The 12686-nt window shown below is 38.8% G+C and overlaps 1 protein-coding gene across 1 annotated transcript in view; it reads left to right on the top strand.

The window, feature by feature from the left end:
* The window catches only part of FAP (fibroblast activation protein alpha), a 70314-nt gene that overhangs the window by 45124 nt on the left and 12504 nt on the right, over positions 1-12686 (top strand). The window contains exons 17-20 of the mRNA XM_026492676.4: positions 1823-1870; positions 7203-7301; positions 7780-7849; positions 8590-8784. Of these exons, the coding sequence (XP_026348461.2) occupies positions 1823-1870; positions 7203-7301; positions 7780-7849; positions 8590-8784 (412 nt within the window). The remainder of the gene's footprint in view (positions 1-1822; positions 1871-7202; positions 7302-7779; positions 7850-8589; positions 8785-12686) is intronic.

Genomic DNA, 12686 nt, shown 5'->3' with positions numbered 1-12686 from the left:
CTAGCTGTCACTACTGGAGCTGCATACCACGGAAGTTCCGTAGGGTGGACGCTGGTTGACTAAAGTCAGGAAATTCAGATTCGTGCTTCATTTCCTTACATTCTGACCCAAAACATAATATGTGTTTGTCCCTTCTAATAACTTTGAAGGAAAGCTGGTCAAAATGAAAATCTCTGAAATCAAATTCTATAAAATTTTGAAACTCCACACAATAAAGAACTATTTTTTGAGAGGGCCTAATAAATAAATAAATCTCCTCACTGCCAAGTTAGCCTGAGGGGTCAGGAAGGAAATTAAAATATTGGCTTTATTACCTCTAAAGTTTACTCAGAATTACAATTACAAAATATGGGTACGACTGGACAGCCACTGGCTGCCCCCGCAGGCCCCAGCATTGCGGCACTTAGAGCACTGAGGATCCATTCAAGAGCAGGCAGAAAGATGCCGGGAACAGAGCAGAAGAAGGGGTTACTTATATCCAGGTCTTCTGAGAACTCATCAAATAGGTTACCCCCTCTTCAGCTTGCTTGGAATCCAGGGTGCTACTCAAATGATGTTCCACAAGGAAAGAAGAAGTGCAAATGAACTTCTACCCCTCACCTCCATGTTGTTTCTTTTAGCCCATCGACTGCCAGAGCAAACTAATCCTATAAAGGGGTATTTCCAGGAGCTCTTGGGTGACTCAGTCAGTTAAGCGTCCCTCTCTTGATCTCAGCTCAGGTCTTGAACTCAGGGTGGTGATTTCAACCCCCACGTTGGGCTCCACGCTGGGTGTGGAGCCTACTTAAAAAAGATTTTAAAATTTTTTTAGAAGTATATTTCCAGGTATTATTTTATCCTATAGTTCAAGTAAGTAAGAGATAATTAGTGTTTAATTACTTGTAGACCTTGTTAAAATGGTCAGTTTCTGCACAGAGAACCTGAGTTCCATGCTGTAATATGTAGTGGACACTTGGGTGCCACCCAGAACCCCCCACTTCATTTCGCCAGCTGCTAAGAGTGCTGGTGGCCGCCGACAGCTCACAGCTGAGTGCCTACCCTGGGAATCGCGCTCGTCCCATGCCACATCCAATGACTGCTCTAATCTGGGCTATAAATGCAGGCCCTGTTTGTACCTAGAGGCCCTTCTGCAGACCATTCAGCTCCAGAGCTCCCTGTGGGGTCAGCTGAGGTTTGTATTTTGACTGCACTAAAGCCCACCTTCCCTCACCACCCCATCCTTCCTCTCCCAGAAGCGAGCATCCTAATACAACCCCCAGAAAAACCTCTGGGCCACAAAACTTCCGGGTCTGTTTCCCAGGGAATGTCACCTGCCACAGCATACAGGTAATAGATTGTATATATATTTATTTCTGCATTTATTAATTACATGGGGGGAGAAAAGATGCTGGGTTCCACCCACCAAAATAAACCAAACATTGACCCAAGAAGCCAGACTGAAAGTATCATCTGGATGCTGGTGGAGGTTATTGGATAATAAAGACACAGCTAACGCTAGCCCCTACAACATGATGTCTTCTCAGGAGGCCATTGACCATAGCAGATCCTGGGGCCGTTTGTGTAGAGCTGGACTATTCAGGATCACTCCTGGAAAAGTGCACAGGCCACTCTTCTCTCACATCTGTTCTTTGATTGGGCTCTGATCTCATGCGTTGTTTAAATGTAACTTAAAAGGTGGTATTTGCTTCTCCGTGGGAAAAAAGGAGCTGTAGAATTCAGATATACTGGAGCTTGACACTAATAACAAAATGACCAGTTTCTTATTGGAAACTCAGTGTTGTTTTAAAGCTAAAGCCTGTTTTTGTTTTCATCCTGTGCACAGGCCCAGGCCTCCCCATTTCCACCCTCCACGACGGCCACACTGATCAAGGTACGCTCACGTGTATGCACTGTCTGCAGAAATCCTGAACTCCGGTGACGTTACACTGACACAGCAAGACAGTTTCCCCACACCAACAAGGGGAACTTTGATGGACTCCTGTGGTCATTGAACTTACTGTCACATAGACTTGGATATTCTTTGAGTCAAAGCTGATCCTCTGTAATTTAGTAATGATTTGCAGTTGGAACCTGGCATAACACAGATGAGTTAGATGGCAGGGCTTCATGCTGCCTTCCCCAGTCAGCCTTATGGAAAAGGCAGAAGCTTAGCATTGGAAGGAAACTTCGGGTATTTAGCACAACCTCCCTCCCAAACAAGAATTCCTGCTTTTTTTGCAACATCCCAAGCTAGAGACAAATTCCAGATCTAAGTCCAGTTCAAAGCAGAGGGTGACGATCACACTGGCTTTTTTGTCTTAACAGCTACATCACACTGTTGCTACGAATGAAATCCCTGAAATTTAGAGGCTTTTCCCATTTTCAACCATTATCAAGACAGACCTCCTCCATCCCATATCTGTGATATTGGTTCAAAATAGTTCACAGATCAAAGATGACCGTCTTTGCTCTTGGCAGAGCGATCCAAGTGTGTGATTGCCCCCATACTCTCCCTGCAGTTTCCCCGTTGTCTTTGGATTTACTATTGAACAACCTTAGGGGTTGAAGTTGATGGAGACGAGGGACAATGAGGGACTTCGGGATTCGTGCCTGTGACCCTCCCCGGACAGCTTTGGTGACAAGTCAGGAGACTGCTCTGGGGTTAGTTTGACTGCGAGCTCAATGGCTCAAGTAAAATAGGTGAGAATAAGGTAACGAGGAAAAACAGAGTCAGTTCAGAAGCTCTGGACAGGACAGGCACTGTAATGCAAGAACTGTGAATTTCGCTTAATTTGAAGTTGCCTTTTTGTTTTTCGTTTGTTTTTTTTTTTTACCTCATGTCTAATAATGGAAAACCTTTAAGAATAAAAGATTGTATTTCTCAGTATGGCTCATCTCAACCTGGAGTAAGAGACACTTTAAAGCAATACTACATTCAAATCTGTAAGATTTTGTTTTAATGGAAATTCCCATAAATGTATGATTCCCATTTTATCATGACTGTTAAAGGTCAGCCTCCCTTTTTTCAGAGCATGAATTTCCACTTTCTTATTATCCTTCTCCTGTTCCTGCCAGATACCAATTTCGGTACTGCATGCAAAAGTGTTATTACTTCACCCAATACTTACAAAATAGGTGCAGTGCTCATGTCACTCTCATTTCTCATATGTATTTATATGTTTTCTAACCCTCGAATAGAAGGCGATTTTTTTAGAACACAGTTCTGCAAACTCGCCTCGTGATGAAATTCTTCAGAGATATTTATTATAAATACAGATGCTCAGGCCCTCCCCAGAAATTCCAGCTCAGTGGATCTTAGATTGGGCTAAGGAATCCAAATCTTTAATAAATTCCCAGATAAGCTGCCTTTTAGAGCCGATGCTGGGTCTTCTATTTATTTGTAGGAGGTTTTTTTCCACCCATTTTTCATTTCATTTGGTGCCAGAAATCTTTATTCAACAGATATTAATCTGTTGCACCTATCAAGTTAAGCCAGACACTGTGCTGGATACTAGATCCTTAAAGTGAACAGGTACTGGGTTAGGTATATTCCATGTCCTCAAGGAGATTATAGATCAATGGGGAATGCAAACATGTGAGTGGGTAATACAGTGGGGTAAACGATTAGGATGGGGGAAATAGAGCAGGAAAGCACATAAGCAGGGGACTGTATGTGGGGGATGGGGGTTAGGAAATGTCTCCTAATGATAGATACATCGTACTGGAAACTCACAAATAGAAAGGAGGGATTAATGCTGCTTGGATGTCTGGCTTGGTCAAGTGGACTGATATTGATGCTTTTTACTGAAAGAGGGATTCACGGCCAAAAGAACGTTTTTAGGGAGATGATGGATTTTGTTTGTAATGTTGAGCTTGAGGTGCCAATGGGATATCCAAGTGGAGCTATCCCAGGGTGACAAAGTTTCGGATCTGGACATTGGATTGAAGCTGAGGGAGAAGAAGTCTTTAATTTATGAAATCCATGGTTACTAAGGCCATGGAAGTGGATAAGACCACAGAGTAGGAATAAAACTTCAGAATACCAACATGAGAAATGCGAAGAGAAACATGAACTTATGAAGGAGGCAGAGAGGGGAACAGAAGGAGAATAACCTTGAGAGTATGGTATCATAGGATGCAGGGAGGAGACGATCTCAGGAAAGAGGGAGGGCTCTTCTTGTCAAGTGTTATAGAGAGTGAACTGAGACCAGCTCTAAATCAATGAATTTAGCAAGAAGGAGATTACCATTGGCTTGGTCAGACCAGTTTCAGAGCAACTGAGGTGGGATCCAGATTGAAGCAAATTTAGACTTGATAGGCTTGATAGGACATAAATAAAAAGACAATATTTTCAATAGGTCTGCCTGAGGAGAGGAGGAAAGAAGAGGGATGATGGCTGGAAACAGTTGATAGAAGTTTAATTTTGCTTTTGAAAGATAATAAACATTTGAGCATGGTTAAATGCTGATGGAAGATATTAGGAGACCAGAAGGGGTCAAAGACATAAAGGAGGGAGGTGCCCAAAAAAGCTGGGAAAAAATGGAGTCCAGAGACAGGTGGAGATTCATCTCTGCATTGTGCTGAGCGAGAATGAAGAAATTACTAATGTAATGGTATGAAAGTCTGTAGACATTGCAGAAAACAGTGCAATGGCTTCCTTTTATCGACAAAGTGGGGTAAGGTCATTCGAAAATAACATAGGACCTGAAGCAGGTGCTTTAGAAACCCAGAAGAGTTGGCATTCGACATAGACATCCCAACAGAGGCTTAGTTGCTTCAGCACAGCAGGTGCTCGTTACAATTACCCAGCTGATGGAAGGACCTCATTGATCAGCTTTTCCACAAATCCTTTACATAGTTTAATGAGTGAGCAACATATAGTAGTTAATATAATTAAAACAAACAATTCTTACATGATCCATCACTCTTCTTTTTGTATTTCATCATAATGAAGAGTCCACCGATAAATAGAGAGCACATACTACATGCATATCGTGTACTAGGTACTAAGGATGTTAGGTACTGAGTATATAATGATGAGTGAAGTATGGTGAAAGGTGCTCTGGGCGGTAGCACCCCTTCCATGTTACAGGCTTTTCATGCAAAGCCACACAGAGAAGCCCCCACCACCGACAGTCCTATGAAACCTCATTTTGCTCCAAGGGGTGGGAAAATTGTCAGGTGACCATATGTCTAAATGCTTCTCTGGACTATAGAGCATTAATAAGCTTATAAATTAACTTCAGCATTTCAGTAAGCCATGAATCAGGAAAGTTCAATAGCCAAGAAAAGAATAGAGGAATCAAAGTCTAACCCACTTGGCAAGACTTGTGTATAGTCTCCGACTTCCGGTACCTCTTGGTAAAATGATAAAAGTAAATAAGTAAATAATAAATATAATAATAAGTAAAATATGAAAATAAATAAATAAGCAATTCTAATGCAGTCACTCTGTGTACTTGCTCCGCACAGGGTTCCCTTTAACCATAATAGCTCCACACACAGAACCCACACAAGGAGAATGAAAAACTGGCTCCATTGTGCTTAGAATTGTATATTTGGTGGGGGTTTTTTTGTTTTGTTTTTTGGGGGTTTTTTTGGTTTTAACTTTTAAGATGCCACAAGTATCTCTTTCCTGATGGATTATCCAAAGTTAAAATGAAATTTATTATGTATCTTATACAACTCATACCAAAACATCTATACTTGTTCTAAGATTAAATATAACATGTTGGAACAAAATGCCATGAGTATATGAAAACTGAGAGTTACAAGGGAAGTGGTTTGGCAAACTTACTGTAGTTACAAGTACTCCTCCAGTTCCCTATCTTCAAGGACCACTTTTAAAAAGGCACAAAAACAAGAAGTTCGCAGGATGTCTTTTGTAAAAACTGCCATATCTCAGAAGTCATCCAGACCTTCTTTTAAGAAAAATAAATCGACAAACTCCACATGGTATATGAAAACCTAACTTTTCTCTAGAAGATAACTAGTATCAATTCTAGTTCAAAATAAAACGTGCAAAAAGCCCTCAATTGCTAGAAACCCGTCTGCATACACCACCGAACTACAGCATCAGGAGATCAATGGATTGTTCAGTTTCAAAGATTAAAGTGTGAAACATAATTAAGCTCAAATATAAGCAGCAGTTTTTTTGAAGATCCTTTAAGGTGAAAAACAGAAAGAGATCATAGCGTGTATATATTGTTATTTCACTAAAAAGATGTATAACCACCTTGACAAAAATGATCTGAAGGGATACGATGTGCAATAATTCAATTACAAAAAAAGGAAGAATATCCTATATTAATTAAGTACAGCAGGAAAAGATTTAAAAAGAATTATATGTTGGGGTGCCCGGGTGGTTTAGTCAGTTCAGTGTCTGACTTGATTTCGGCTCCAGGGTTGTGAGATGGAGCCTCGTGTCTGGCTCCATGCTGGGCATAGAGTCTGCTTAAGATTCTCTCTCTCTCTCTGCTTCTGACCCCTCCCCCTTCTCTCCTCTCTCTCTCTCTCTCTCTCTCTCTCTCTCTATATATATATATATATATAAATCACAGAAAGAGTATTTAACTTTACACATTGAAAATTTAAAAAGAAATTTTGTGACTACATAATTAATTATTTTTTAAAGATTTATTTATTTATTTGAGAGAGAGAATGTGTGTATGAGCAGGGGTGGGGTGGGAGGGGTAGAGGGAGAGGGAGAGAGAGAATCCAAGCAACCTCCCCGCTGAGCATGCCCTGAGGTCATGACCTGAGCCAAAATCAAGAGTTGAATGCTTAACTGATGAACGCTCCTGGCACCCCTATTTTAATTTGATGTTTCAGCAATATAGAGTTTACTTCTATTATGTTTGTTTGTTTGTTTGTTTGTTTTCTTAATAGATGGTAAAAAAAACTCACCTACGCAGGTCATAGCTTCTTGTTAGAAAAGTTGAAGATCGGAAAATATGGTGAATAAACACTGTTGCCTCTGTGATTCTGCTCAAAAATGTGTTTTGATGACATAAAGATCAGTTCAGGAGGCAATGATTAGTGTCCTCATAAATTCATAACTGCTTTAAAGGCTGGGTTAAAAATATGCTTGTCAATAAAACTTCTTAGACAGTTCCTTATACAGTTTCAGTTTCATCTACATTAAAACCAAAAGAATTTTAAGAAAGGACTTTTCTCATGGAACGCTATTAATTAAAAATGAACATTTTATTTTTTTTTTTAAGAAATTAGAATCCTGGAAGAAAACAAAGAATTGGAAAATGCTTTGAGAAATATCCAGCTACCTAAAGAGGAAATTGAGAAACTTGAAGTGGATGACATTAGTAAGATCTTTTAAAAACTTCTTATTTATGAATATGAAGCTGAACACTTATCTTGCTTTTTTTTTAAAAAAAGCATAGGGTATAGGGTAAATATTATAGTCCAAACCCTATAATATCAAAGGTCTTAAGTAAAACAATCTTACTGTAACAATAGAGTGTCACAAAAGATCTTTAATATATTTGTAAATAGAATTGATCTTATACTTTGCTGTAGCTCCATTTCAACACTGATATTTTTTTAAAAGTGGTTTATCTAATTTTAATTTTAGAATGTGTGCTTCTAGAAAAACAATAACTCAAGATTTCTAGTAATTTATACATTTGGCAAAAATATGTAATAAAAATCAAGTTAAAATATATTCCTGATTTTTTACAATTTACTAGTTATGAATTGATTTTGTGTTATCTTGTTATTAAAGAAAATAAATAATGCCGTGAATATAGTGGAATGAAGATTTTTCTTTTTTTTTCCCCCAAGCTTTATGGTACAAGATGATTCTTCCTCCTCAATTTGACAGATCAAAGAAGTATCCCTTGCTAATTCAAGTGTATGTAATATTTTCTTTGGTGTAAAAACTATTTACTGAAAATATGTTGAATTAAATACACATTTATGAGATAGAATGAACCATTCTCCTTGGTAACAGTTCCTATTGATGCTGTTTTTATATATTCCTCAACTAATCAGAGTAAATAAAATATGGCTATTTAAAATAGATTGAGGAAGTTTGGGGATTTTAGATGGACTGGTTTGTATTCACTGTCTTGAATTTCCTTTGTATGGCAAATTGCCGAATGTGTCAGAATACCTTTGAGATAGAGAAATTGCAGCCAAAAAATATTGTAAATCATCTTAATGTCTTATGTAAGTGAGTTAGAAATGAAATAAGGGAATGGAATACATTTAGTGGAATCACACCCAAAATCAGTGCTGACCTACACACAATTTGCTTAAAACACCATGCATTTTTTTTAGTATATCTTATGCCTGCTTTTAGCAAGTGGCAGGTGGCAGAAATGACGAAAAACCCACACATATTCCTTGAAATGCCAACCCTAGATGTATCCGTTTTGGGGAATAGGAGAGGCTGTGTCCCAAAACAACTTCCTTGTAGCAAACCTCTGGGAAAAGCCTGGTCCTCTCTTGATTTTGCGCCAGTTCTAATGCCACTGTTATTGAAATTTTATCATACAAATGTACTGGGAAATACTAAAGGCAATTCTTAGCCATGATGTGAAGTTGAGTTTTACAAAGGAATCCAAGATTCTTTTTTTTTTTTTTCTTTAGGTACGGTGGTCCCTGCAGTCAGAGCGTAAGGTCTGTATTCGCTATTAATTGGATTTCTTATCTTGCAAGTAAGGAAGGGATAGTCATTGCCTTGGTGGATGGCCGAGGAACAGCTTTCCAAGGTGACAAACTCCTGTATGCAGTATATCGAAAGCTGGGTGTTTATGAAGTTGAGGACCAGATCACAGCTGTCAGGTGAGCACCTTCTCATTCAAACAGAAATTGATGTGCAACAAAAGTCATGCAATCACTGTTGGGTTTCTCCATCTTTAATGATTTAATTCTTTTTGTCTGTTTTCCTAACTTCATCTAAAGTTACCATTAATCTTAAAGAGATACTTTTGCCCAATATGAGAAAAAAAATTACTGATGGAAAGAGCTAATCAATGTGTAGAAACATGATTTATAGTGATAAATGACAGATAACTCTCTTTTGATGTTTCAGTCATTCTGATATCCTTTCATTTATTCACATGGTTCACACACAAAAAATTGTACAACTCTAGGGATGGTCTGTAGGCATCTGAATTTGCTCAAGCATTGTGGATTCTAGCTCATAAATTTAGAAATGCCTCAAGATTTCATCAACACTATATCCTTACAGATACTAGGCATTCTTTTGTAATTAAGCTAGCTGTGAAGTTCGGCTGTTAGCATGAAAGTGTTTTCCTGTTTTCATTTGACAAAAAAATTCATTTTCTGTAATACAAATTATATTATGAAAACATTCATAAGGAAAACAGACTCATAATCTGACTTCTTCCCAGCTACATTCTCAACCATAATCTGTGTCTCCATCATCTTTTCTGAAACAAAAAGAATATAGTCACCAAAATCGTTTATTTAGAAACACTGTGCAGGATTCTTCTGGATATTTCTCTATAGTTGTTGGGTTTCTGTTTTTATGTTATGGGTATGTGAAATTAGAGAACAGCAGTTTATAAATGTAAAAGCTAACGCAGGCCTACTGCACCCTTCATCACGGATGTATATGTGTGCGTAATGGCCTAAGGTCAAACAGTGTTTCACCGCCAAGAGCAATTTAGAAAATTCATTAGTAAATTCCTTTTATCATCTTGATGTCATTAAGAGCTACTGATTTCAATATAGCATACACAATGAAGATTGTATTTAACAGCTAGGAGCCAGGCCCAGACAACACTTTTCTGTATTTTTGTCTCTAATCACAGCAGAAGAGTTTAGACTCACAAGTAATTATTTTTAAAAATAGAAAAGTAATCATAACCCATATGTTTTCAAATTTTCCTTCCATTCTGTGAACAGTAATATACACACACTTATATACAATATTCAATTAAAACCAGTCTATTTGAGTAAAATCTGACACATGAATAAGTAGATTATTAAAGAACTCTGCACAGTCTGTAGTCATTATTCATGCCTCGTTTCGAGGAGGCTCCATCTTCCTTGCTGATGGAGATTTCCGGCCTGTCTGCTATTAACCTGTTCAGGAGAATCTTCTGCCTAATGGAGAGGCGTAGAGGAGAGAGCTCAAAGAAAAATCTACCAAGAGATCAGTTTCTCACATAAAGACTGCGGTGCACCTTGATGGAAATATGAACACCATTGTCAGTGTTACAGACCTAATTCTATAAGGATTTTTTTTTTTTTTTTTTGGCACTGAGAGTCACATCTATTTGTACTTAAACCACGCAGTAAACACAGCGTGCAATCCTGGGACTGCATCAAAAGCCAGATGTAGATCACACCTCATTTGTAATTCACCGGGATCTTTTCTTAAGCTGGTAGAGCTAAAAAGTGGTTTGTTTTGGCACCGGTTAAAAAACAAACATCATCACCACCACCATCACCGCAGTCCACTGACCACAATACATCACCACATCTTTGAGTATTGTTTACTACCCAAATCGCAGCACTTGAATTTCAGAATACCTCAAGAGACAGCGCAGATAGCTTCTTACCATGTTTCTTGGATGGAAACCTGAAACCCATGTAGAGGCCTTAACAAAAATTGTTTTTCTGATGTTCAATATATAGGACATGAAGCCACAAATTGTACCAATTTTCACAATAATATAAATGTCTTTGGCATTTAGAATCGAAGATAGACCAGAGGCAGTAGTTGGCCACCTTTACCTTCTCTGAGCCATTTTTAGGATGGAATCTTCCCGCTATAAAGCAGGCATATGTTCACTCATTTGCTCAGCCATTCAACAACAACAGATCAAATATTAATATATGCCATCGCAAGCCACTCTGGATAAAATTGTGCAACTTACGATTTCTACTTTCAGTGCACTTACAATCTTCATAAAAAGGTTAAACCCCCAGCACTCTGAAGGGATGGCACTGCTGTGAGATGGAACTTCTAGTAAACAGCCTCGTGAGCCAGGGGAGGCTGGGTGGCCGGGGCAGAGCATATACACAACCGTGGAGATGCATTTGGGGCTGGCCTGGCTTTGTTTGAAAGCATCGTTCTGCAAAAGTGAAAGGGACGCCTTGGAACCCAATGCTTTGAGGAAACAAAGCTAAAAAGGATAGATTTATAATGATAATCCTGGGAATAATTCAACCACACGTCTGCCAAGAAGTGTTTTAGGAATCAGGCACTGTTTGTCTGACATGGGAATTGGGACTGTCATCCCTTTATGGTCCCCCTCAAATTACCTTCCCACGAAAGAATGAAATGTGTCCCCTTCGATCTCATATAAAATGCAATCCGGCTAAATTTTTTACGTACCAAAAGGAAATCATGTGTACCTATTCAGAAACAACAGTAAATACTGGTCAGGATCAATAAATAGATTTAAACAAAGCAAAACAGGGTTTAAAAAAAAAAAAAAAAAGCAGCAACAGCCAGACAACCTCACAACTTGGACCACACAAAAGAAAATGCTTCAGAGGAGAAGCTTGTGAGGGCAAAGCATAAGTGAAACTGGGAGCTGCTTTCATCAGGCTGCCCTGCAAATGGTACATACGTAGGACCCATAAAACTTTGTTAGTTACAGGGCCAGTTCTACTCATTTGGGGTCTATTTGGCAGTTTTGACATTCCCACACTTCCCACGATAACTAGAAGGTTGGTGGTGAGAAAACATCATATCATACTGTTGTACATGGTATCAATAAGAACAATTCCAAAACAGAATAATAATTGATCCCCATGATTTCAAATTGACCTTTAGTCTAGGGCCATTTTTATGCGAGAAAAGTTGTAAAGTTCAGATCAGCCTCCAAAATGCTTTTTCATTTGTTACTAACATTTTTCTTTATTTCACCACATTATCAACAATGTTTCTTATAACCATCTGAGAGCGCTTCAGAATTTGGAGGTAAATTTTATGGAGCCTTGTTGGCCCCGAAGTGCTCAGATTATCTAGCTAACCTTTAACCTAGTCCTGCCACATTAAGTGTTAATGTTTCATTTCCATGTTAACTATTGCACTATCATTTCCAGTAAATGTCATCCTTCCAGAATAAACCGAGGAAGGGAGCTGTTAAGAATTTCCTGCTCCCATGTATCACCTGCTATTTGCTTTTACCCCAGATGCAAGGCAATATGATTGTTAGCTTCTGGGAGATCATAAAATCGAAATTGATTTTATGGCTCAGAACTGTCTTCCAGCACTAGTGGAAAGATTTTTTTCTAACAAAGAAAGTGAACCCTCTCCCCTTTCATTTGGCTTTTGAAGTTTATGGAAGAATTGCTGAAATGCCACAGTTTGCTGCACATTTTCTCTGTTTTACCATGAACAGCATCCACACAGGTAGCAACTTTCCATTTGCTGCTGCATTTCTCCCCCGTAGACTCCTCAGTGTCCCTCAGAATCGGTGTAGGGTAAGCTGCGACTGACGGGACTTCTTCCCATCTGTTGGTCCCGGGCATTTGCCCAACTCCTCTGTGCATTGGAAACGTGCATGTTGAATCAATGCAAGGAGCAAAATGGTTGCTGTGAAATTCCTATAAGAAACTCCATTATTCAACTAATGAAACCATTCCATTTTACTTCCAGAGAAGAAGGAGAAAGGGCATTAACATAACTAAAGGGAACAACAACAACAACAAAAGTATTTTTCTGGCTCCCTGTGTGTTACTTTGTTCTCCTCCCCTCCTTC

This window comes from Ursus arctos, unplaced genomic scaffold (genome assembly GCF_023065955.2).
Source record: "Ursus arctos isolate Adak ecotype North America unplaced genomic scaffold, UrsArc2.0 scaffold_1, whole genome shotgun sequence".
Lineage (NCBI taxonomy): Eukaryota > Metazoa > Chordata > Mammalia > Carnivora > Ursidae > Ursus > Ursus arctos.
Note: the sequence above shows the minus strand (reverse complement) of the source record. Positions and strands in the feature narration are given on the sequence as shown.